Genomic DNA, 27,627 nt, shown 5'->3' with positions numbered 1-27,627 from the left:
TCAGCGCAGGACGTGATCAGACTGTGACAGCTGGAAGACAATTACATAGAGACGGAGATGCTATGGTAGGGTTGTAGTGCGTAAACCCCTCATTACAAAGATGAGTGCACATTTGAGTGTTCAGTAGAGACACTGGTCTATGGAGATTTGAGGGAAAAAAGTGACAGAAGAGTCATCCTTCATCATATTCACCTCAAGAGGAAAAAGTTCATGTGTGAGAGGGTCCAGGTCTGAACACTTGAAGCCTTTAGTGAGACAATCCATTTTATCTTATCATCTTTATCCCAATGAGAGTGGTCTTGTAGGATCACAGTCATATTCTTTGACTTTCATAGTCACTACTGTTCATCTAGGCCTGACTAGGGGTGGACCAGGGCTAAAAATCAACCTTGGCGTTTTTGACCCAGACCGGCCCACAGCATTTTTGGCAGTTGCTTCTCTATGTTGTAACCTGAGACCTGGCTTGCTAATTAGCCTTGCCGCAACACTGTCATTGGTCCAGCCCATCCAGTAACTGGGTGATTGACACTTATATTAATGGGATGTGTCAATGGGCTGTCCCAATTGACCAGTTAGCCACATAACTAACATTATAACCTGTTGACCAGCCCACATTAGACATCGGCCCACCAGCACAGTGCCTGGTATGCCACATGGCCAGTCCAAACCTGGACCTGACTTAAAGGAGACATATTAAGCCTCTTTTCCACCAATTAGGATCAAACATCACAGCTCTTTTCATCCTCTCAAAACAGCCCTGTTCAGAACGGCTGGTTTCAGTGCCTGTCCCTTTAAATGCAAATAAACAACTGGGCGGTATTACGCAAATTCGAAAACTAGTTACATCACTGGAAGACAACTGAGGGAACAGCTTGTAAAGTCACATGGATTTCAACCTAGGGAGCCCAAAAATTACAGATTTATTTTGTCAATTCTCACATTTTGGGGGCCGGAAGGCAAGACCAACACCCAAATATATGTTGAAGAAGCTTCAAAAAGTGATATTTCCATAATATGTCCCCTTAACACCTATGAAAGATTTTAGACTGGTCCAGCAGTGCTGTCCACCTCCATCCTCAAAACACCCGATAAGGGATTATTAACAGGAATAAAGGTGTTCATCCCTGCAGTAAAGGTCACAGACCTGTAAGATCAATGATAAGGATCATTGAAGCTGTCATGGCAGCATGTGGTGCACCAACACCTCACTCAGACACAACCAGTCTGAGTGTAAGTTGGTTGGAAATGGGTAGAATGCTTGGAATTGGTTTTTAGGTAGTCACATGGAAGTGTCACTGTCCATTAGCAGCTACTGCAGCTAGAAAGGAAGGTGTTAGTCCATGGTCTGTCTCCCCCATGGACTAACACCACAGCACATTTCTTTATTGAGTTATCTGTCAGAGTACCACACTTGTAGCTTGTGTGTGTTTCCTTGAACTGTTGCATTTCGGTGTTGCCACATCAGATAAGTGCAGCAGTTAAAAATAAAACGCATTATTAAGGTCTTATGAAGCTGCTGTCGCACAGAAAGTGACGCTATTGGAAACCAGACCAACGCCCTGACACCATGCCAAGGCCTTCTGGTGAAACAGCAGATCAGAAGCCTCAAGAAGGAGCTCTTGTCCCCAAAATACATCTTTTTTTTGCTGCTCACCAGAAAATCCCCTCCTCCTCCCACTGGGTACATGGCGTACTTTCTCTTTGAGTCTTTCTTTCCATTTGTCCTTTCCTTCGCTGCATTTAGTCAAGTGTCAGTTGGAGCAGATTTTTTCGAGGACACAAAGGCTCCTTTTACAGTAGCCATCTGAAAAATAACTTTTTGTGCCATTTATTTGGTTTGCTTTTTTGGAGGAGGCGGTTTCCTCTACGGCTTGGGCTTGGACAGCCCCTCCCTTTTCTTTTCCTTTTTTTTTTTTTTCAACAGAGTGCCCTGAAGCTTATAAAAGTTCAAAAAAAAAAGAGGAGACTTCTTCTGTTCCATCCAAAACCACCTCAAAGTTTGGAACAGCTAAAGGACAAATGCAGTAAAACACGACAAACACATTCCATGTCATCAGCTGCACAAAGCAGCTTTGGTTGTGCAGGCAGCGTGTGTTTGTGAACTAAATCCATGTGCGTGTGTGCGCGCGTGCACTTCAGTTCTCCAATGATGTGCCAATTCACTGCAAGTCTCCCCCTCCTTGTTTGCTCCCAACACCCCATAAGACGCTGTGCAGCCTCTTCTGGTGACTTTATGTTCAACTGCTAAGTAGGATGATGATGCAGGGAGCTGCTGCAGATTTATGCGCTCCGTGTTCACAACATTCATGAGTGCTGATATTGTCTCCATATGGCAGGTGTAGAGGCTGATGAGCATTTCGGAGATGAGTTTTTTTTTTCTCTCTCTCTCCCAACACTCACTTTCAGGTTCATTTGGTTAGGCACCTCCACACTGGGGAGCCACCGGTGTTAACTGTGGCTTACAGTACGTGTCTTGCTCAAGGGCACATCATTGGATGTTTTTCAGTGGGAGGCAACAGCATCACTCAACCCCCGGCTCATTTGGGGGATTCAAACTGACATCTCGGCAGTCATAAGCCCTCCTCTGTATAACCTTCATGCCACCGGCGCACGCATATGCTTTCGCTTAATCAGGAGGTCCTTTATCTGCATCAGAGGCTGTGTGTGTATGTGTATGTGTGTGTGTGTGGCTTGTTTCTGTCGAGGGGATTGAATCGAGCTCGTCGTCGTCTTTGGCTCGTTGGCAGGATGCAGCGAGAGCGGGATACGGGGATCCTTATGTTGTTTATGTGTGCGTTTTCATGTGTGTGGCCGTCGGAAGCATGAAGGCAGATGGATGAGTCAGACATTTTAATCTTCTCACTTTCCTGCCGCCAATATGTTGAGATGTGTTGTTTTATTTTCACCGTATATGCCTTTTGTTCTGTGAAAATAAGTTTTAACACGTCTGTTTTCCCAGTGTATGGTTTCTAATTATAATGAAAGCTGATTTCTCTCAGCATTTAGCAGAGGCACTTAAAGGGATAGTTCAACATTTTGGTAGGTTTGTTACCTTTATTTGTCGAAAACAACTCTGACTCATAACGTTGTGTTATTATCTCATAGTGTGGTGAATGTGCAGGTCACAATTTGTCCACCAGAGCATTTTGGAGTTGTTGGATTGTGTATTTGATGAGTTTGATGAGGGAAACCAAGAAATCCCATGAGCCTCCGTAGCTCTGAGCAGCTTGCAGCTCTGCTCCACCGTTCTAAAAAAGCTTGCACCGACAATTAAAGGTAACGAACCTACTGCTATGACTTTCCCTTTAAACAGGAGATGAGTTTATTGGAGTATAGTGAAGCACACATGCATCACTCCATTCTAGGTAACATTTACACACTGCAAAGTTATAAAAAGCCCATTGATTTCATGCAGCAGAATTCTAACTGGGAGTTGTCTGCGCCGACCGATGCGAGTGTGTGTTTGCGTGCGAGTGCGTGTTTGCGTGCATGTGTGTGCGGATCCGCCCTTCATATGACTCAAAGAAAGGAAACAAAATGTCATGCAGCTTCTGCCAAAACTGCTAACTTCACACCTCTGCTGAAATACCAGGTCTTAATTGTCTGAGAAAACACACGCACAGCTATTTGTAGCAAAGGCTTGTTAACAGTTAATCACACTGAGCACTTACGCATTATTCAGTTAAGTTGAATGTAAACTAGCTCTGCAGGTGGGCTGCCCATGTTCAGGAAAGTGTGGCCTCTTATTTTTAGTGGGTTTTGATTTAAAGGAGAGCACAGAGCAGTGAATCACCTGCAGTAACCTCTGTGAAAACAGAGGGTGTTGTGGCCTCAAATAGCTATTGTTGTTAAGCACAACCATGTTTTCTGAACCTGAGGGCAATGAGTTGGCTTTTCCAACATTTTCTGTCATCATTTTATTGCTTTGGCTGTTTTTGTTCTTTCCTTCTTTCTTTCTTCTTTTTTTTATGTTCTGTTATTTTGTCTGGAACAGCAGCGTTCACAAACTGTCTGTCCAAAATGAACTTCTCAGAAAAGTATCCGTCTCGGGATGATCCCTCAAAGTCTGTCAAAAAATGTGCACCAGCTCAGAGAGGCTCTTTTTTTTTGGGCCTGAGACTTTGGCTTGTTTATTATGGCTGCATTAAGTTTGGGTGCAAAGCGCTCAGTGGCTTACAAATTGTTTCAAAGAGATTGAGTCACTGGAATCAAAGCGAGACTGCACACACCAAAAGAGATAGAAATGATATCACCCACACACATGATGGAGAAAAAAATTACTAATGAGCCTTTATGAATGTCTGACCCTAATAAGAGTATAATCACATTGGGAGCTGTGAAATCACGTGTTCACCCATTAGTGGAGGGAACACACTTCTCAGTGGCTCCGATTAGTCCAAGAAGCTCCCAAAAGGGCCGTTAGCATGCGCACTCGAGAATGTATTTAAATCCAGAGGAATTTTAATTACACTCGGGGAGCTTTCAAGTGGGTTAGCTTGTGTTGTTTGGGTGTTAAATTAATGGTTTTGTAAGCTGTTCTCATTTCATCCGCAAACTCAGACAGGAGTAAACAAACCAATGACAACATCACAGGTGATGTCAGTGACACCTTGTTAAATGTTGCCTTAGCCATTTCACCGAGAGTGATGCGTGTGTCAAATCTCAGTGATCCGCTGATGATCAGTTGATTGGTTGATTGGTTTGATCATCTCTCTGCGTCTGAGAAAAACGTGAAATATTTTTCATTTGATGCATTTAATTAAAAAAGAAAGTGTAACTGAGGTAAACATTGCACTTCCATTCATCAGATGTTAGAAATCTTGTGACAGATGTGTAATGTGCACATGAATGATCGACTGTTTTTTTTTTCATTTGTTTGTCTGATGTTGGAGACAGAGGCTGTGACAGAGCTCAGACTTTTTTTTCTTTTTTTTTTGCAGCGAGCGCGTTGCCAGCTTGACAGATCATCCAGATCTGTGAAATACTCCAAAAGCTAATCCTCAGATTTATGATTACCATATCTGCTGGCGTGGAATTTGATCTCCCTGTGAGGCAGGAGATGAGATGTATGCATGTTCAGTGCATGTGGCGCATCACTTCTCACACATATTGACACTCTGGGATGTTTGCTTACTTTTGCAGTAAACACATCTGGAGATGGTTCAGATTTTGTTCTTTGCTGTAGGAGCTGCCACCCCCACCTCGTGTTTTAAAACTTCCTACCTAATGGAGAAAATGAAAAAGTTTAAACTTCACAAACTGTTCCCCCGCCCACGTGAGTCAGATAAGATGCAACGCATGGATTTCATACATCCTTTTATAGTTCGTTCAACAACTAATGAATCACAATCATTGTTCCAAACACAGGTGAACCAGGGGAGTTTGTGCAGGAGGTAAAAAGAGAGCGATTCTAATTGAAAAAGCCCCCAAAATCCCTAAACCCTAACACTTAAAGAAGGATTATCACTGCAATTTCCCCGAGTTCTGGGTGTTTTGCTCCATAATTGATATCAAGATATTTAACTTGTTGAAATGTTCCTCTGTGTGGATGGCAAGAGGGGATTTAAAGGCCCAATTATTTATTCTGAATCCACACATTGTGATTATGAAAGAGCAGGGGAAGTTAAAAGAGGCATACATCAATAGACAACGATTAAAAGGAATCCTTGGCTAAACCGGGCAAGATGTAATATTAACATATCAGTTTAACTCAAGTGATTAGTGCAGAGCTGTATCAGAGAGGAGCGTCGCATTTCCACTGATTTACATCACACAAGGTCTCTGTATCTGCAGGAGGGAAATTTTGATGTTTAGTATTTGGTTGAGTTTTTACCTGTCAGTATAAACTGTTTTGGATGCTTATCTCTCTTTTTTTGTACATTTATACCACAGTATTCCCTGTGATGCTGCATCCTGAGCACATAGTTGTGTAACACTGTTATGTGACCTCTAATAGTCAAAGTAATTATGATGCAATGGAGAAAGTCAGGTGGTGACCAAATCGAAAACAGGAGGAGGTTGGTGGAACATTGATTCTTTATTCATGACTTTTCCACTACCTCAAAGTTGCACTAGATTAGTATTGTAACTGTGTGATGAGTCAACTCCGACCTTTCCTCTGGTTTACGTGCACAAACCGATGTCTCCCTCAGCTTTATGAAATTAAAACCACAAACACCGGCTGAAGACAGAACGTTACTGAAGAGAGATCAGGGGCCTGCTAGACTGCGGTCACTATGACAACAGGATTTTACCTGCCTACAAGTGTGGTCAGATACTCAGACTAAAGTCATTTTTACACCTGACCAAGAGGACTCGGTTCAACTGGGGGGGGGGGGGGGGGGGGTTAGGGGGTGAAAGTCGTAACATTGTTGCATTAATCAGTTATTTCCATTCACATTCACGCTGCCATTTCTGAAGCACACCAAACTTTCTGAACAACATCACATGGTTGAAAAGGCCGATCGTCGATCGGACAAAGTTGGAGGAAATCGCTCCCTCCCTACCCAAAAAAACAAATGGAGCAGCATGTTAGGTTAGCTGTTAGCAGGTTAGGCAGTGAGGCAGAGTATATTTCGTTTTTACAATGAGAAAAATAAAGGAAAAATGGTGTCGGGCAGTGTTTGTTGTCCGTTCTCTACAATCAAATCAAATCAAAGTTTATTTATAGCACTTTAAAGCATCTGAAATGATGATCAAAGTTCTTTACATGAAATAAAAATGAAAACTGAAGAACACAGACTAAAATCAAAACATATAAAACCAGGAAGATGTTACAGCATTACTCAATGTTAAAAGTAACTCTGAATAAAAACATCTTATGATTAAAAAAAGAACAGCAGCAGGTCATTGATGGTTTGCAATTCTGGTGGTAAAGTGTTGAATGCACCGTGCACTGCGACATTTCCTACGTGTGGTTTGATCGGCAAGGAGGTTCAATTGCAAGCAAACCAAGACCCATGTTTTCAGGTGGACCAGAGTTAGGTTGTTTGGTCCACACCAAAGTTGGGGTGAGCTTTCACACAAATGAAGCCGATGATCCGAGGAAAGGAACTCTGGTCCGTTTAAAGCGGACCAAACAGCTCTGGTGCGAAAGCCACCAAGTTTCTTCAGACCACATCATCATCAGATCCACCTTGCCGTAAGAACGTTGATTCCTTTAATGTTGAACCATGAAGACCATATTAGAGTCAGCACACAGCCAGGTTTACCTCCACATGCCATCTTGGAGAAACTAAATGGATTTTGATAGAAACTAGACAGAATGAAACTGAGCCATCTTTGTGGAAAATCACATAGATCAAATCTGTATTTGTAGACTGAGACCTCATTCATTTTCTGCATGTTAACAGGCTTTCATATGGAGTTTGACATCATATTTGTCTTGTTTTGAAACTTGAGGACAAGCACTTGAATTTAGCAACACAGGATTTCATTTCCTTTTCCTGCTTTTAATTTCTCAAATGTTAGAGTTTAAACAGACTTGCTATAGGATTGCTGGCTGTAGCTCAATATGCAGAGTCGATTTAGCTTTTTAAAAATCAAGTAAAACTGTCACAATGGAAAGTAAAAGTTTACGTTTCACCACTGAAAGGAGATCCGGTGTGTATACAGCCCCACATAACTGACCGGCAGGGCTGTTAAACAAGACGTGTGGTCAGGGTGCCAGCGTCTGCCAAACGACAGCATGTTGAGCACATGTCGGTGAAACATTAGAGGGGAAATGGAGAAGAAAAAAAAGGTGAAGGACAGAACAATTGCTCCATTATCTGTAATGGCACCGTTGTGACATGCTTTCACTCATCTGGAGGGAGTGGGGAAAGCAGAGAAATGGATTCTCTAATGAAAATCATTTGCATATTTTAAACATGGTACACACACGCAGTAAACTTGGTCAACTCGGCACTGATATACTGTGTTATATGAGCTTGTTGAAATGTCATGTGCTTGTTATGTTGCTTCACTGCAGTGTGGACAAGCTCTGCTGCCTGGTTACACACTGGAAACTGTATATTAGTTCAAACCTATAAAGATTTAAGGCTATTTCATTTGTTTCAGTGTTAACTTAATAACTTATAACTTAAATCACTTTAGAAGATTACTTAAATGTTAAAGTGATAAATCTGCAGTAAAATGTCTGCAGTAAAATGTCAGTGGTCAGAGTAGTTATTGCTGTTTTGGAGGGTGAATTCCAATTCTTATCTTAACCCTCAAGCTCAATCCTTAATCTTAGTAGCCCTCAAAACCAAGTGTTATGTTTTACATAAAACAACTTGACAGCTACATTACCACTGAGAAAAATTACCATTTTGTACCAAATGATAGCAACATGGCTTGTCCACACCGGCTATTGACAAGAGATTGTAAAATAAAAAATAAATGTTATGCAACAATGAGGTAAATAATCCATAAAATGGGCCTAAACTAAGATAATACAATGGTTTTTGTAATATTTATATCTCTATTAACAAAGAAAATACGTACATTTGTAGTTTGCTTTCTTTGCAGCTTTCGGCGCCATCTTTGTTTGGTGAAAATACTCAATGCATTCTGGGTAGCCTTTGCTCCCAAGGGTGGTGTCGGAAAATCTCCTGAAATTTGTCCCTCAACATCCTGAGAATCGGGACAGCACTAGCACTTCGCGGGAGTGCCCATTTTTGAGATTGAAGTTTAAGACAGGAATTGGTGTTCAACACTGAGGAAACGCCTGAATAACAGACACATTGACAAGTAAAACTCTTTGTACAATCAATATTTTGGAATTACCAGCTGTCTGGATTGACTTCTAAACCCTCAGGATTTGTGTTCATTTCATTATTTTTTGTTTGTTCCGACACGTCAGAGTTCACAATGGCCGCCTCCATCAGGCTGTGTTTGCAGCTACAGGGTTTTCTGAAGGCAAGCATTGATTTTCGTCCTGGGCTTTGTTTTAGTCTTAAGTCCGGATAGCGACATGTCTCAGTGGAGCGTTTTCCTCCAGCAGTGAATAAAAAACATATTCCTGGTTTTGCTGTTCAGTTATAGAGCCATGTTGTTGCTCTCTCTCTCTCATTGACAGTGTGTTTCAACATTACGCTCATCCAACCACTGGAGTCATCAAAGCCTGACAGCCTTGTCAATATCCACCACCCAAAGTGGGCGAAAAAACCCCATCACCGAGCCTCCATTAGATGAACAAATGTGCTCATAAATCTAAATACAGCCGAGGAGCTGTCAGCATTGTATGTGGAACTATGTGTAGTGATGTGGGTATTATGCACCCAATCTGCGAACGCCATCTGTGCCTATGGCGGCGTCTTTAAACCATCAGATTACTCACCCGTGTGTGGCACTCAGTACGTGTAATTGTGCTGTGACAAGATTAAAGATTTGTGTACCTGATGATGGATGAAAGCCCCACGAGATGCAGCAGGTTTGGATTAACAGATACATTCTGACACGGTGTACGCAGGTTTGAAGAACATGTGCTCTCAACCACGGACCAGGTAAACAGATTAGATGAGAGTTTATAGATTTTTTTTTTTTCCCCCATCCCTAAATCTTGTTCAGTCAATAAAGTGAATTTAAATGAAGATACAAAATCCAGGAAACAGTTGAGGCATACTGGATGGTTTCTTTAATTTGTCATGCGCCCCTGTTTTTACAGAAAGACAAAATAACTTTATTTATAGCTTCTTTACAGTAACAACAGCCTACAGGAGGCTTCAAGAGCTACCAGTGGCTAAAAACTGGATAAGTACTGTATGCTCCAAAAAATGAAGCAATTGATTTATTCAAGTTGTTTTTGAGCTGTGTTTCACACACACAAATCCAATACACTCATTGCTGCAAGATTCTGGAGCTGTCACTGTTTGTCACTTGATTTAATTGGCAAATGACAGTAAACAATCTGCAACTAATTTAAATATCAATTCATTATTTTTTTGACTTGCGTCATTCACAGTAAAGGAGAAATGATTAATGACTGATCCTTACGTCATTCTTTAAAAATAAACTATAATATAAGATTTACTTATTCCAGATTCTCAAATGTGATGCTTCTGAGTTGCGTGACGTTTCTGGGTGGTTGTGGACTATCAGTTAATACATGATCTGCTCAGTCAATAAGAGCAATCAATAGTCGCCCCCCTCTGACTTCATGTCATGTTGACACAGAAGTGAACTTATTAAATCGATAGATATTCCATCAAGTTTCTTCAAAGCTTTTTTATTATTATTATTTCAGTGAGGATTTTAAACTCAGTTATTTGATGTTTATTTTCTTTAAAAACCTCCTCAGTAGTCATAGCTGACTTGTCTTTTTAGGGTTGCTTCTTTTTTCTTTTCTTTTTTTTTGAATCCCTTTGAGTTTTTGTCAAAGCTCCAAACGTTACTCATCTTCTGCACTGATGACTAAAGCAGGAGAATTTCGTGTTTGTCCAAGCCTCAGAGGTGCTGCTAGTCCCAGCTGCATATTTTTCTTCATACAGACTATTAGCAGGACTGTTACTTCCAGAAATAACTCCCTTCCTCTCTCCATTGATAGTTTATTGTTGAGCTATGCATCGCAACCAACAGAGCTGATGTACTTTTCTTTCTTTTTTTTTGGATCATGGATTCTGAGCAAACCGTGACGGCTGCATTCTGCTGTCACACACTGTTGCTCTTTGTATCCAGAGTTCTGGTTCAATTTAGACAAATTGTGGACCGTGGTATACGGCGGTTTCACTTTCAAGACACACCCCTCCGTAGATGAGTTTGAGAAGTCTAGTGAGCCTCCATCAATAACCGCCTCGATGTGCCATCATCTTCGAGGTGGGTGGTACGGTAGGGGAGAGAGTTTGATTTCTCCACAGTCGTCTGCGATACATATGGTTCCTTCAAACAAGCAGCGTTTAGTGGAATCAGCCAGGCACATTTGGGGGGTTACACAAAGGAAGATTATGAGCAACTTTCTCTCAGACAGAATGAGGAAATAACACCGTAATCAGTCAGAGGCAATGAGGTGCATTACTCGCAATTACATCTGTTGGATACACGACGAAGTTGTTGGAACAACGGCCCATTCAAACTCCCTGCTCTTGTTATCATCTAAATGCAAATTGGGTGTAATAAGGACCTTGTCTGTCTATCTGCTGAAGTTCTGTGCCAACTTGTAGGAACAGCAGAATGAAATAAAGATGTCTGATGCAGCTTTCAATCTTTCTGTATTCACTCTCCCAGAAGCATGCTCCCCAGTTTCTCAGATTTATTTTTCATCATATTTCTTTCTCTCTGAGCATTTTTTCTTTCTAATTTTTTCCAGTTTTTTTTCTCCTTTTTATTATTTCATGCTTTCTGTCTTTGAGGCATCCCTGAGGTTCAGCAAAGTTATGATGCACATCAACTCGTGGTACTGTGGCTTCAAATGTGACTCATGACCCTTGTCACAAGCTCCCGTTCCTTTGTAGCACTTTCACACATTAAACCGAGGAGACTGTCCTCGCTAGATAAAAAAGACAGCAGTGGCTGTTTACTCAAACGCTCAGAATGCCCCGATGAGCATCCACTCAAACAAGGACTGAACCCCCCAGGAAAGAGGGTTAGGGACATGGTAAACAACCATAACACCTCTTCAACTGGCAGAGATAGTTTAGAATACAAACCAACATGGCTCAGATCCACTATCTGTAAGCTGCTAAGTTTAACCAAGGATTCCTGAAAGGCTGCCATTTAAAAAACGAGGCCATAGGTTGTTTATGCAGCAAGTTATTATATCCTAATGACAGCTAGTGGCCATAGTAATTATTACCCTGTTTACACTTGGCATTAACATGCAGTGATCAGATTGCGATCAGATAGTGTTTGACCACATGAAAGTACAGGTGTAAATGCACCCAAGACATATTGAGGATGGATTGTGATCCGATTGGCCAAACCACCTCCAAAGGTGGTCAGGGACGCGTCGTGACTACATTGTGTAAACAGCAATGTGTCTGGTATCCGCATACAGCTATGCGGGCGGAAATACGTCATCGCGGTGTGCGGTACGGTTTCCAAATCAAACTAGCCTGGTGGATAGCAGCGGTCAGCGCCACAAGAAACCGTTGTGGATACTGGTGGATGGAGTGAGGATGAGACCAAGTATCTCCTTTCAGTTTGGTGCCTAGCGCAATGTCACAGATGGCTACCATTTTCTCTTCTGCTACTATTTATTTTATTTTTTTCTATTTTAATTTACCCATGCAAAATATGTGATCAAATCTCAACTGGATCTCACTGTGGAGACTGGAGACGCATATTAATGCCAGGTGTAAATGCTATCCGCTGAAATTGTATGCAGATGCAGCCTGGATACAATCTGGATACGAGATGGATACGCCGGCCGGGGTATATGACTGGAGTAAAGGGGCAAGAGTGATGGAGTTGTATAAAGCCAGACAAAATCTACATTAAGAGGAGACTGGGGTAGTAGTTTGTGCCTGAACCTAATCAAACCATGACTGTTATTAAAGTAACCACGGTGGTAATGAGTACAGTGGCATGTTTATTATGGAAGCCATGCCAACCAAGGCCCAATTTCAGTGGACAATCCTATGGATCATGCAGAGGGTTGGAAAAGCAACCTTCTGGTTGTTTAGTATGTAGGAGATGTTGTTGTTTCTTGCCTGGAGGATGTGGTGGTGGAGATAGTTGCTTGACAAGAGCATCAGCTGTATCTGCAAGATAAAGGGTTATAATGTATCTGCTGAGGAGTGCTAGATCTTCAGGGCAGATTGGAGGCCACATGAGTCCCTATCGGAGAGCTACTGTATAAGATGGGCTGGTTAGCATGCTAACTTACGTAGAAATAAAATGTGATAGAGACAAGAGCTAGCATTAGTGTTGCTTTTTACTGTTGCAGACAGATGTCAGTGATGCTGGTAACTACACAAGAGACACTAATGTTGGCCAAGTAGCAATACTGACTACAAATACTGAACTAAACCTGACCTTCTCCGTCTTCTCACTTTCTCCCATTTATCCAGGAAATTGTACTTTCGGTAACACTTTATAATAAGTACACACTATTAAGCATTAGTTAAGCATTAATAAATACTGAATTCTTCATTTATAACGCATGAATATTCATTAGTATGTAGTTTATAAATACAGTTAGTGCTTATCAATGATGAGTAAAACATGTTTAAATGTGTTTATAAACTACATACTATTAATGAGTATTCATGTGTTATGCTGAATTCAGCATTTAAAGCTTAACTAATACTTAATAGTGTGCAGTTATTATAAAGTGTTACCATACTTTCTAAATCACACCCTGTGATTGATCCTCATCAATCAGTACTGTATCTCCACCTCTCTAACTGAAATAACACCTTTTGGGTCTAACAGAGGACACGGCATCGGCCAAAATTGAACTTTCCCACTCTGCTTTTATTCTGCACTGTGGTGGCCCGGGCCATCGGCTCTGTCTCCGATGCTGCTCCCATAAGTAAATGATAGTGCCACCAGTTTTGCAGACATTTAGACCTTGAGGAAAAAGTGTCTGTGAACAGCTGATCTAAATACAGAGCTTGGTCATCTCAGATGGATTCAGAGGGGTTTCTGTTGAATTTGTTATCAGCATGTGCAAAGGCTTTGTTTTTAAGAAAAACCATGACAGATGGCTGGAAGAACAAAGAATTTCATTTTTTTTTTACCAGCGACGTGAAGGTTGGAGCAACCACCATAGATTACACTGTTGCTACACGCTGCACAGCGCAGCTGCCAACAGGCATGAGTTATGTACAGTAAACAGAGGCTTGTGTTAGAGGATGCATGTTGCCACGACATCCCCTCAGGCCCAGTGCGGTGTGTGTGGAGTGGCTGCCGTCAGTGAATGATTTCTCAGGGATGCACAGTGTGTTTTCCCAATACGGCAATTTTGTCACCACATGTTAAAACCATTGCCACATATGTGGCATGAGTATTTTGGCGCGACATAACCCGTGTTCATGTTGAATGTGTATTCTTAGGTTGAAGCATATATGCCATGTGTAGGTAGGCATGACTTCACGGGTCAGATGGAACAATTTTCTGTTTGACTGAGAAAAAGAAGCAGAGCAGTGACAGAACCAAGAAGGAATCTGTCAAAGCAGGAAGCTTGTTCCTCCTTCATCACCTCAGATAAGGTTCTTATGAGCAATATCATATACTGTACAGTACCCCTCATTCAGAGCCAGACAAAAATAATACTATTAGTAATTGCTTTTACATGACACTTAATGCACTTACAGTGCCTAATAACCATGTACTTTATTCATTGACGTAACTGTAAAGGCTGTAGAATAAATAACATAGCTCCTAGAAATGGCCATCAACAAAAATGATCATCTGTCAGTTTAATATCTCAACATGCTCAACACAGTGTCTACTTATTGTAGGTGGTGATGGTTTGTTTGTGGTAAACACAGCAAACATTTCAAACCAAAGGAATATTTCTTTGTTTCTTGTTAAAATTCCAAACGTGGACTTGAGATAGAGTCTGGTCTCAGGTGAAAAATGTTCTGGCTCCTTCTAATCTAATAAAGCCTTCACTCTGTGCCACTGCCAGGTTCAAACTGAGCCGTTCAGTTGACTGACAGCGCAGAAGTTGCCTGTGATTGATTTTTTTTTCCTGTGATCAACAGTGTATGGGTTATTACAGTACTGTATATTATAGGAGATAAAAGAAAACGCATTGTACTGACTAAGAGTTGTTTCAAAGTAACACGTTCTTATGGGAAATGTAGTAGTTTTTGTCTAAAATTATAAGTTCCAAAGAAATAATGCTCAAATAAACAATAGATACTCTGTTACCACCTTACCACAGCTCTTTTTTTGTATTGCTAGTTGCCAGGTGTGTGTATGTATGTGTGGTGTAGGGCGTTTCTGGAAAAAGGTCTTCGTGTTCAGTGAATCTACTCTGTTTAAAGAAAGATTTAAGCACTAATTCCCACATCTGACTAAATCCAAGCCTGCGCCACTTCATAACCATTACTGTTCTGTTCTGCTTTGAGTCATACATTACAGTTGTATGATTCAAATGTCATTTCCATAGCAAAAGTAAACTTATATGAAACTCAATTCTTAACAAAATCATGAACATTAATGGGTTTTTATCTATTTTATCCGCTTGGAATAGAAAAGAACCCAAATTGAGAAGAAAGAGAGACTTTAGTTTCAAATTCAGATCCCTGGAGACTTCCCTTCATCACTACCAGCTACCAACATTTTCCAGTGAAACCACAACTATCCATCTTCACGTTAGTGCCTCAACAATGAAACCAAAGCGTACAAACTGTGGAAAAATGTAATGGACGCATAAGTTGGAGCTGGAACATTGGAGTGCTGTTTAAGTTGTTACACAGAGTTCCCGGGTTTTCCATGCTCGACACTGTTTATTTTGGGCCGAAAACGGCGGGTCGAGAGAAAGAGAGCGGGGATGGAGGACGGGAAAGAGAGGTGTTGGCGGGAGGGAAAGCGCTCCTTATACTTTCTCCTGAATGGGAGCTGAGCTGGAGGAAATTGTGCCTGGGTGGACTGGGTGGAGCAGGGCTGGCCTCCTCAACGGTAGCCTGGTGGAAAACGCTTGTGTGAATGGCGGGAGAACTGTGGGCTGACTCAGCCAGCGGGGCCGAAGAGGAATGTATGTGTGGTGTATGTGTGTGTGTGTCATGACTTCTAATAAGTGCATGGGTGTTTATGTTTGCACCATGTACTTCTGTCTGTGGGTGTGTGCGCTGGAATGGTTTAGAGTAACGCAGCGTGATGGAAGGGTTTGAGAGCGAGCATCTGGATAAAGCGTTTATCTGGGCCCAAATTCAGCGGGGTTGAGTGAGCGAGGTGTCTCCAGGGGAGTGGGGGGTAGGGGTGAAGTGGTGGAGAGGGAAGGGGAAGGAGGGGAGGTGGGGGGGGTCAGTCTGAGCTGGAGAAGGTCAGTCTGGTGGAGTGTGCCTTCAGCTGGTTCTCATTATGGGGCTAATGTGACGCTCTGATCGCAAACATAAAATGACTTTGCAGGCCCGGGTTGAAGCCGGATATGGGTTTTTGGGAGGCCCCCTTCACTGCAGCTTCTGTATCACAGTTTCCCTTCTTGGAGCCTGGAAAGACCGGGGGCCTCATTTATAGAAAGGCCTCCCTATTGGATTTTAACCATAGTAAAAATGTGTAGTAATGAGGTTCAAGGCTGATGTCAATACAGTTGTCCTGGCTCCTGTTAGATTAATGTGAGAAATATCACATGGTTCTAATGGTTTATTTGATTTTGTTAGTTTTTTTGTGCGGAATTTGAAACTGGAGAATTCTGGTCATTTTTGACCCCTAAATCGTTTTCCTGATGGTCACCCAGTGTTGGGGGGAGCAAAAAATGCGACTAAAATTGATGCAGGCAAACCAGAGTTACACCATGGCGAGACAGCGCTAGGGATAGCAACAATGCTAACCCATGGGGGCAATTCTATCAACCACAACAAACACTCAAAAAACAATCAAATATCTATGGTACATGACTGGAATCCTTACGAGACACCACTGAACTCATATAGTGTGCAGTATAAACAGTATAAACTTTGTGTTTTTGCATGTAGTCACTCAGATAGCCTAACTCTGAAACGTCTTGGATAGACATTACTATCCGATCGCAGAGCGCCTGCTCTCCCCACCACAGAAACAAACACTTTTTCCTTGTTGTGATGATTTCTTTACAAAAATAAATGGTTGAGCAGTGCAGTGGTAATGTCCATAATATCTCCGACCGGTTATTACCATAGATATTTGATTGTGTTTGCTGTGGTTGAAAGAATTGCCCCCATTGGTTAGCGTTGTCACTATCCCTAGTGCCGGGTAGCCATGGTAACTCTGGTTTGCCTGCATCAATTTTAGTCACATTTTTTGCTCCCCCCAACACTGGGTGACCATCAGGAAAACGATTTAGGGGTCAAAAATTACCGGAATTCTCCTTTTAACATGGAATTAGTGCTGGGATGAAACTCTGGGAAGATCAAAATCAGTCAACTACCAACCCCTAGAACCATTTTTTGTTAAATGGACTCACATACAGTAGCTTCGCTTTTCTTCAGACTCACATAGCTCTTTTCTGTCCAGACAAATCAAATTACCTCCACTTTACCCATTCACACACGCAATTGGCAGTGGAGCTAGTCTGAGGCTTGGCCATTGGGAGTAACTGGGTTTGGTATCTTGCTTATTGAACTAAAGTTGAGATTAATGGACAAAACAAATCATTTGTTAGGAAAAAACCATTTGCCAAAGTAAAGTGCCAAATCAAGTATAGTTTTGGCATCTGTACCAAAGGTCATGAATGGAATGAGCACTAGCACTGATGTATCTATATACATGTGTTTATAGTATAAATAACAATACCCAGGCCTCTACAAATTCTTTTACACTTGTAATAATTGGACCCTAGTGAGAAATATAGATAAAAAAAATAGAGATAAAACAAAAACACAGAGACTCTGTGAATTTATTAGATGTGCCTGGGAAGTATGTGCACCCCCTTCAGCAGACAAGCCAACTTAAACCGATTCCCTATCAAGTGATCCCCTGCCCCAGACCCCAGCTGAGGGAGGTTTCTCAGGGTCCAAGTCTTAAATCTCCTCCGTCGTGCTGGCGTTAAGTGGAATGATTTATGACAGCGCGCGCTGCTCCTCAGCAAAGTGTTTTCCAACCCACTGCAAAGCCAATGTCATGCTGATAATTAGCGGTGGAGTGACGGATGCCCGCGCTCGTCTGTGACTCCAGTCATGGGCAGAGCTGAATGGAGCTATTGATATGTCAGAAATGACTGTTCGTGGCGAATGAATGAGGCCGAAAGGAATCAGGATGAGAGCAAACATGCACACATACCAAGTGTGTCATGGTGGAAATAATGACACTAAATCATAGTGCTGTTAAGTGCTCTCTGCTCAGTCACTGTTAGAATAATGACAGCGCTAATAACGCTTCAGGCTCTCTCAGTAGTGTGCCAATCGTATGTATGTTGGAAATGTTAAAGCCCAGAGAATAACTGAGGACAAAAACCTCAAGAGCACAGTTTGCTCATATTAAGTGAAGTACCAGAGAATGAAGAGGAGTGTCTGAGGCATGATACAGGGACAGCGGCCACATCAAGAATGTGTGAGCTGGAAAGCCTCAGATACACAGATTATGAAGAACTCCACTGATCATGTGTCTTTTTCGACCATCAAATATTTGTACTCTCTTCAGTACAGTTGAAGAAACAGCTCAGCGTAATGGGAAATACATCTAACTGAATTCTTGCCAAGACTAAAAGCCGGTGCCAGGAGGAGTTCAGCTTATGTAGCTCGCTCCACTGTCAGGAGTTAAAGCACTTAACTCCATGTAGAAGCCCAACTTGTTGAACACGCTTTTGAACTTGGACACAGCCAGGTGGTTGCTTTCTTGCTTCCAGTCCTTGTGCAAAGTTAAGCTAACTGCCCTCTGGGTCTATAGCTCCATACTCTACACACAGCTGCTCCTCTCATCTGCTTCTTAATTAGAAAGCACATGTATTTACACAACATTTTCAAGTTTAACTGTAAGTTATTGTCGTATGATGGATTGGAATATATACACACACACATTTATTTATTTTTATCTTGTTCTTATTCATATTATTCATTAATCATAATCTATTACAAATACTGCTTTCTTTTTGCTGCTATTGCCATTTGCTATTTATTATCTGTGCCATACATTTCCTTGCTGTTGTCTGTTGCTGCAACCTTGTAAATGTCTCCACTGTGAGATGAATAAAGGATTATCTTATCTTTGTTTTGTGGATGGCTATAGTTGATTTGATTAGCAAATGAATAGAATAGAATAAATCTTTATTGTCTACCATGGGGTTGAAAATGTCCTTCTGCTACAACACAAAATGACATTAATTACTATTAAGAACAAGATCTAAAAACCACATTAACAGTGCATTGGATAAAATAAGTTAAAATAACAGTGAGGTTAGGGAAAAGAGGTAGAGCAGTTCTACAAATGTCTCTGAGTTGGTCAGTTATTTAAGTTGAGAAATTGTTAACTAACAGACCCTATTGTTGATCAATGGATGAAAACGAGTCCCCTGAAACTTCAAGTGTAAACCACTTAGGCAGTGCTGATCTTATTCATTATGTTTTATTTGTTTATTTGTTTTATTTGTTCTGTCAATATGTTGCTAAATGCGAAACTTTGGATGCTGATAGCAACAGGAGTGAGGATGGTGATTGTTGCTATGTGAACCATTGTGTTTTACATATGTATTTGAGATAAGCGAATAAAATAATTATCATCAGATTATGTTTGTAGTCAGAGAACAGTGGGTTCACCTGCCAGTGCTAGACATTGTCCTTACTGTAAATAGTCATGCAGGAGGAGGCATGAAGAAATCCTCTCACTGCACTGCATCATAGAAATGTGAGATGACAATGATAGCAATACATTTTGTTAAAGCCAGACCTTTAAAGAGGCATGATGGTATCGCACTTCAAACCGGTGGTCTAAAATAACCAACATTAAAATAATTTACTTTCATCACCCGTGCTAATCAGTGGATATAACAGCAGGACACAAAACCTCTACACTCTCTGACTTTGTGTTGACATTGTAAATAATGGAGACTTAAGTGGCTGTGCTTAACTGCGAGCTAATTTCCGGCAGCTCTTATACCCTGGACCATCAGTGCTGTGGAACAGAGCCAAAGCAGTCCAGGCAGTGGGGCATTAAATGATGTGTTCTCAGTTTGTTCTCTCACCTTAAAGTTTATTTTTAAAAGGAAGTACATAGGAGAATAAAAAAATCCTCTATCGACCTTTTAATTAAGGATACGTCTGTTGTAAAGGAGCAGGAGCAGAGGACACTCTCTGTTTTAGCAAGATGAGAAGTGTGTCATGGTGAAAGTCTTAGTCTCAACAGTTTGTACGTGACTTCAGTGGCTGTTTGACTCCTCGTACTTTCTCTCTTTCCGTCCTCCTCCCTCGACACTCTCTTCTGCCCACTTTTCACATGGTGAGTTTTCACACTGGAATTCATTACGGGTATGTTAAAATGTCCTTCAGCCTCGGTCTGTAAACAGCGGCGCTCTGGCTGAGGGGAAACAGAGAAAGTCACAGCTAAATGTGTAAACAATCACTTGTTAGAAAGCCGTTTTCTTGAGGTACATGAGCATGAATGGGTGTGTGGAGGGGAGGGGAGAGGAGGGGTACAGGTTGGAATAATCTGAGGAGTAGAGGGGGTGAGTCCCTCTGATGTCACGGGGAGATTATTTTAACAGGACCCACCCACCGGGACGTTGGCGGTTGATGGCTTCCGTAGCGCGGCTGGGCCGACAGAGGCGTGCTTTGTATGAACCAGTCATAAACTACAGCAGAGCCCTGAGTCACTACAATGCTTCTGTTCAGGCCCGTGTTTGTCTTACAATTTTGTTAGGTGAGTGAGATCATCAGTCTAAAGTCATTATGACCAGTGGGTCTCGTAGTCGAGTGCGATGAGCCAATTTGTTGCACGCCTTTTTTTTGGCTGGCAGTCTGAGTTAAAGCAAAGATGTTTACCTTGTAGCTGAAGCCTGACTTGAGAACTTGAGAATGTCCCATTGTATACTTTTTTTGAAGTAGCACAATACGTCTTTCTTTGGTTTCCCACTAGCTGTGAAATACGTTACAGCGAGGTTAACACGAAGCTGAAATGCAGCCAAAGTTTGATGGAAACATTTTCTCTGGCAACTGTTTAAGAGAGCGTAGAGAGGCCGTAAAGAAGAGTTCACGGAGAGTTTCCCAAGTATAAAACAAGCCTGATCCATGTCTTTCCAATGATTTGATTGGATGTTGTGAGGCTTAAACTACACTCCCTATAACCTGATCCTTTCTGATTTCCTGCTCTGCCTCGTCTCAATCCAGCCTGTTTGTCACTTATTCTACAAATGTCATTAGTCCAGCAGCACAGCCAAAGTCCCTTTCCTTTTTTCTATATCCCTCTAAAAAAAAGTTGCCTTTTATTATTTTATATGGAAACCCAGCCTTTTAGAACATTAACAACACAAACCCAGACAACACTGACTTGTTCACATGCTGCTTTCCCTCCCTTTTCTCACAGGTCCATTTTCCTAAGCTGAAATTACATTACACTCCCATTCTTCTTTCACAAGGAAAGGTCATAATTTTTCGCCGCTGCCTCCGCCCCTTGTCTGTTGTGTAAGTGTTGAGTTTTAACAGAGAGAGACGGAACCTGAAAAGTTTTAATTATTGCAGGGAGGCGGCCTCACGCTGTGGCTCCACAAGCCTGTTTTTTTTTTTTACTAAGGTATTGTAGCTCTTTGCTCCGGCTGACATTGGAGCAACTCAGAGGGATGCAGAGGTGGATAGCGATTTTTTGAAAGGGAACTAAAATGATGCTGTGTTTTTGCTTTCACTGGTCTGAGAAATGGCTCCATAAAGCCCGTAAAAGTGTGTCCCTGGTGACTTCTGAAAAGTCAGTGGGGGGAAGAGGGGAGGGGGGGGACGTCCTTATAAAGCAGCGCTGTCAGGGTATGCAGAGTTGTAGCTCCGCTGTCTGCTGTTTAACAGTATTTTTCTCCTACACACTGCCCCTTTACAAAGTCTGGTCTGTAAACATGTTGCAGCAACATGGTCACTTCCTTTATGAGCAGCTAGTGTGCAGTCATTAGTGTGGGAAAATCATTTGTTGGGGAAAAAAAAAAAAAAAAAAGTTTCCCTAAAGGTATGTGGGCATTTTCATCCATCTGATACACCACACAGCTGAAAACAAACCAAAACTATAGTGGCAAGTGTTTATCCCTGAATGGTTTCCCTGTAATTATCAATGAGCATTTGATTGACACATCCACCTGCATCACAAAAATACACTGGGGATTGTGTTGCCTAGATATTGTTACTGTTCATTTATTTTGCTAATTATGTGCATAGATTAATTTTAGTGACAGTTTCTTTTTTTCTTTCAGAGCAGGTTAGTCAGGAGGAGGCGGGTGGGGTGAATGGCGCAAAGCGAGGGCCTCCTGACTGCATGTGTGGTTGGGTTTCGCCTATAAAAGTGCAGCGTATTTCTGTCTTGTAATTGGCTTTTTTCAAAATTTCACCAGAACTTATATTTACCAAGTGCTCTGAACTCCTAGACATAACAATAAAAAAATAAAAAATACAAAAAATACAACCATAACTCATGCTCAAGTTGCTTCAGTCTGATTTTTGTAACGAAAACATGGAAATTGTAAGGAAAACAAGACACACTTATCATCTCTTTGTTTTGCAAACACACTCAGAAGAAGACACAATTTTAGATGCTGAATTTGACATAATGCAATATAATATTTCAGGTATAATCACATGTGTGTGTATTTTTGTTGTGTGCCGGTTGTGAGTAGACCTGATCTCTAGAGACAGGTGCTGCAGAAAGCTCCAACACTGACAAACCACAATAACTTCAATGTATTTGGAACACAGAAAATATGTCTATATGTTTCTAACCTAAATAGCCACAAATAATTACTTACAGAATTTGAATTTTGGATTTAGTTGAGAATCCTGTTTTTGATTGATTGATCAGATTGCTTGTAAGGTTTTTTAATGTTTGTGACAATGATGGTGTGACAGTGACATCTTCCTGAGTTTCTGTTGTTTAAACCGTAATGCCATGTGTGGTCTCCACCTTTTGTCCTGTTCAATGAGCATGGAATGACAGAAAAGCAGTAAGTTGTCAAATTTTAGAAGTAGAAAGTATTATATATTGATGTATATATTGTTGATCAATTTTCTGACAGTCAGGCAGCCCATTCCTGATGCTCAGCCACTGTTATATACTGACAATGTCCTGATAATCCACAGAGAAGCTTTGTTCAGACATAACTGGAAAAAATAATGTTTGTCACAGGCACAAGAGCTATTGACCCTTGTGAGGGATGTAATTGCTCATCGTGGTAATGACCGTGTTGGCATATGGCAAACGCTGTTACACCCTTACAGGCTCTCCAGTTCTATCTATGGTTAACAACACCCTATCCTTCATATAATTATATCCAGGAGCCATTGTGCCCTGTTGTAGTAGACACAGCCCAGCATAGGAAATGAATGGCCGACATAACCACTATTTACCGTAAGAGTTAAGCTAACCATGGTTTAACCATGGGTTATGAAAGTAGGTGGTTTGTTTGGGGCCGTGTTACCATGGTGAAATTGTAGAGGAGAAACACATGCTGGGTATCCTTGCTACTGAATAACATTTGAAACAGGAAAACAGTGTTATTTGAGAAACATTTGGACTGTTGAGAATTTCCTTAAGTGAAAAAGTTCAAAAGAAGGAGTGAAAAATCAGCATTGTTAAAGGTTCAGATGTGTGTGTCCCACGCATCTTCACACGCACTTAAAATACGACTGAAGTGACTCTGACTCATCAGCGCAGACGAGTCACAGGACGCGACGCGGACTGAATGTCTCCAATCTTCCTGCACTTGTGGTCAGCGTGTCTCTCTTCCCCATAGATTTTCCGGACATGTGTTGCTAGATCGAGACCAAAAGAGGACAGAGAAGAGGAGGAGGAGGAGGGGGAGGAGGAGGAAAGGGAAAGAGAGACAACAGAGTAATTCATTCGGTGGTCCGTGAAAGAGAAGGAAGACTCCGTTTCCTCCGAGCATTATAAATACAAACGCAGTCAGTCATCAAATTATAGCCATCTGCACTGGCCTGTGACCAGGATTCTGCCTGATGCACAATAAAGTAGTGTGAGGAGGGGCGTGGCCGCTGTAGGGTATCAGAGACCGTCCTCTTAGATGGTTAAACCAACTCACACGGGCCCACATCAACCGCGGCAGCAGCCTCGCAGCACCAGAGATGACTCTTTACAGATAATGATGCCTTGTCAGCAAAATCACCTCAGCTAGATCCCATCTCCAGCCAGCCCCTGGGACATGGGGAATATAGCGGAGTGCAGTATTGCAGTAGATAACAGGCAACTTGCGAGTTGCAGTCTTGTTGTCAAAAGCCCTTCATAATCATGTGTTGTTGTTCTTTTTTTTCATCATGTAGGTCTGATTCCCTCTGTGCAAACTTGTTAGATGCTGTGACTGCAGAGGCAGTTTAAGCAAGGGTGCAGAGACAATAGAAGTGTCAATGAGTGGGGCATTTGTACAGATAGCATACTGAAAATGTGCTTTTCCTACACGAAGCCTATTCTACACAGAGCTTTACACAGCTTAGCCGGGGAACTAATGAATTCCAGGTCCAGGTACACAGCAGAGAGTAAAGCTATTGTGTATGTCATTAGAAAATGTGCTCCTTTTTCCTGAAGGCAACAGCAGCAGGCTGAATTTGAACCAGAAAATCCCCAGGCAGAATTGTCTTGGCATCGCTCTCTCCTTCAGCTTTTTATCCCCATGCTCAGTGAACAATCCAACAAAAGCTTGGGTTTAAGAACCATGGAGCTCATTGCGATTTTCTTTGTTAATGCAATTGCCTGTAAGAAAAGATTCTGTTCCCCCATTTTTCAGTTTCAGCCTGAAGGCCCCAGAGCAATTAGCAGTAGTCTTTCATTTGGAATACCTTAGCCTTAGCAGAAACTCTCTGAACTGTACCATAACAGCCCAGAGCACAGTCAGCAACAACTTGCGACAATAGCCTCCGAAAAGTGACATTTGGAAAATGAATGATGTGTAACTGTGATAATTTTGCTGGATTCAGTAACATAAATAATATTTGCATGCATATTTTGCAAGGGATGGCAGTGCTTTAGTTTTGCTAGCTTAACATCCACACATATGGATTACAAAGTGAAGCATGTGATGTTGTCAGAACCAGTTTTCCTGTGATGTTTATTCCTCAAAGCCACCTACATGGGGTTTGTGTGGCTGCAGGAGGCCGGTGCTGCACAGCTGTGTATTATTGAAAGTCTGTGTGTACTTGGCCCGGTGCTGAGACCGTTCATCACCGATTTTGTTCATGACAGAGCAGCCTTGGAACCAAAAGCAATCGCCTCTTAGGTAAATCACAAAAGCATGGGCGTGATGATAAAAGCTCCGCTTTCCCGCTTGCTGACATCAAAATGATCGCCTCTGTCCAACGTCTCCAGCGTCGGTAGCAGCTCTGGGGAGGAAGGGTTCATTTACAGGATGAGAAAGCAGAGGACAAACGTACCCATCAGTGTTTGAAAGTTTGGCAGCATGGCATTAATGCAGACGCAACACAGACGCAGACACAGACACACAGACTGCCCTTTAAAGGCACAGACAGTTGCTCTCACATGGACACCTTCAAACAGACTCTTGAGAAAATACTTTTTCCATTTATAGTTAGGAATATCAATGTTTAGCATCTGTTTTCTTTTTCTTTCTCTCTTCTATTTTCTGACTCAGTCGTGTCTAAGAGTTTTTTTTGTTGTTTTTTTGGAGATCTCTGCCCCTTGGCATCCAGCCCTCCGTCCTGCTCAGCTACTGGATGCTGCTGTTGATTCTGGGGGAATGTTTTGGCCTCCGTGATCTCCTAAGAATGTTCTAACTTTGACACAGCAATGCCTCTCTTTGCTTCAATATTCCAAATGCTCCAAAGCATTAGCATTCTTCACTCCTCGTTCTGTTTCCCAATGAGTGTCTGGGTCTTGAAATGTCACCCCAAAGATGCTGAATGGATTGCTAATGGAAAGCCCCGTTACTATATCTCCTGGCAGAGGCCATGGAAAACCCATGCTGAGGAAACAGGGTCTTGGAGGTGGTCCAGTTTAATCTCAGAGCATATGCACTGAGAAATAATTGACTTCCTCCGTGGTTTACATTTTGTCGAGGGTCCCGGACAGCACAGTCGAAGGCAGGTGGCTGAATTTGCATATCACTGGAAATGAGACAGCTCAAGCCTGGGAAATCCTGCAGCCTCAAGACTGTATATGCCTGGAAAAACCTCCACAGGAGTAATGCCTGATGTCTCAGTGAGAGAATCCCTTTGAGGCCAGAGGAGCTCCTCTTAACCGAGAAGCAGCTGGACGACACCTGATAATACAGAAATAAGTCCTGAGAAAGTTGCACTGTAATGAGAATCAGAAAAATGCTCAGCTAATTGGTTTCCCTAAACATCCATGTTTTAGCTGAGCTGCCTGTCAGCAGTTGTAGGATGAGTATATAACGTTGTAAGCAGGTGTCTTTTGGTGTTATCCCAAGGCAGTGAGCTATGTTGTGTTGATACAGTGCAGAGAAAGTAGTGAAATCCAACTATTTTATTTTTGCCAACTAGAATTTGGTGCTAGTTCTGGGCATTTCACTTCACTCAATAGTAGCTACACTGTCAAATAAAATATACTGTTCATATGTTCGCATAAATATCTTGTATACTTTTGATTTGTGGGCTAACATTATGCATTTGTCTTATCTATATACTATTTTCTCTCTTCACAGAATCCTACTTTGGGGACAGCTACTGCACTTTACAAGCTTTCCAAGATGTCTCCACCTTCCACCTGTCACTTCAGATTAAGACAAGTCGGCGAAGTGGGCTACTGCTCCTGGCTGCAGGGATGGAGGACTACCTGTTCCTTGAGCTCCAAAACGGTAAAATACAGGTGAGTGGTTAACAAACTGTGGTGAAGGCTGATGTATTTTTAGAACGGGTTATGTAACATTGAATGGTCAGTCCCAAAACTCACCAGGTAGCACCACTTGGTGATTGGTTTCCACCTATTAGCACAATTAGCACATGTGGTGTGAGCCTACATAGAGATGTTGAAGCCTGTGAGTTACTGTATTATTAAGATGCATTTTACTTAAGAATCATTTAAGACAGGGAGAATGTCTTGTACACTGCAGTGACACTAGAGTCAAATGTTATTTTGGCTGAGTAATAACCTATTGGTTCATGCTCTGCTACAGTTTGAAAGGCATCAAATACGAAATATCTTATTTAAAGAGAAATTGGGTGCATTAGCTGCAAAATGTACTTCACACATTGAATGCTTTACAAGGAAGCAATATTAGGTTGTGAAGACTGTGAATTTAAATGGGCATTTTAGCTCCATTTGTGCTTCAGTGTGGTATTTGTATTTGACACATTTCATTAGGTGCTATTTCACCACCATCTGAAATTGATCAGATTGTCTCTCTCTTGTTGTCTTACTGGAATAAAAAGCCATGACATTTTAAAATCCACAGTTAGAGGCTCAAAAAAGCAGCAAGATAAGTGTCAGGTGTGCAATCACAGGAATTCATATATATTTACCCAGACTTGTTTATGTAATGGGGTAACATCTCACCGTGTTTGGAAGGGAATGTGACCTTTATTTAATCTTCTGCATTCTGCTCTACCTAGTGATATGAGACACTGTAAACAAATAGACATAAATTAAATTGCTTCATCTGCCTTGCATGTGTATAATCATGTTTAACATCTTTCAATCAAAAGTCAGATCTCTGATGTTATCGATGAAGCTTTCTTGAACTGGCTAATTTAAAAAAAAAATGGTTTAGTTTACACTGTGAGCACACCAAAAAAAAGTTCAGGGGTTTTCAGATACACTGCCAAAACCATAAATGTCAATATTCTAGTAAAACAAATCTTGACTGTTTTATGGGGTCAACGAATTAGCCTTTCATAGGTGAAAGGATCCAGAAGTGTTCATGAGCAGATTGGTTTGATATTGTGGTCGAGAAAAAGT

General features: G+C 41.6%; 1 protein-coding gene across 1 annotated transcript in view; it reads left to right on the top strand.

Annotated features, from left to right (window-relative positions):
* cspg4 (chondroitin sulfate proteoglycan 4) overlaps positions 1–27,627 on the top strand; it is a 76,672-nt gene that overhangs the window by 17,713 nt on the left and 31,332 nt on the right. The window contains exon 2 of the mRNA XM_085778521.1: positions 26,375–26,538. Coding sequence (XP_085634647.1) covers positions 26,375–26,538 — 164 coding nt within the window. The remainder of the gene's footprint in view (positions 1–26,374; positions 26,539–27,627) is intronic.

This window comes from Trachurus japonicus, chromosome 6 (assembly GCF_045865225.1).
Source record: "Trachurus japonicus isolate A0001 chromosome 6, Traja_1.0".
NCBI lineage: Eukaryota > Metazoa > Chordata > Actinopteri > Carangiformes > Carangidae > Trachurus > Trachurus japonicus.
Note: the sequence above shows the minus strand (reverse complement) of the source record. Positions and strands in the feature narration are given on the sequence as shown.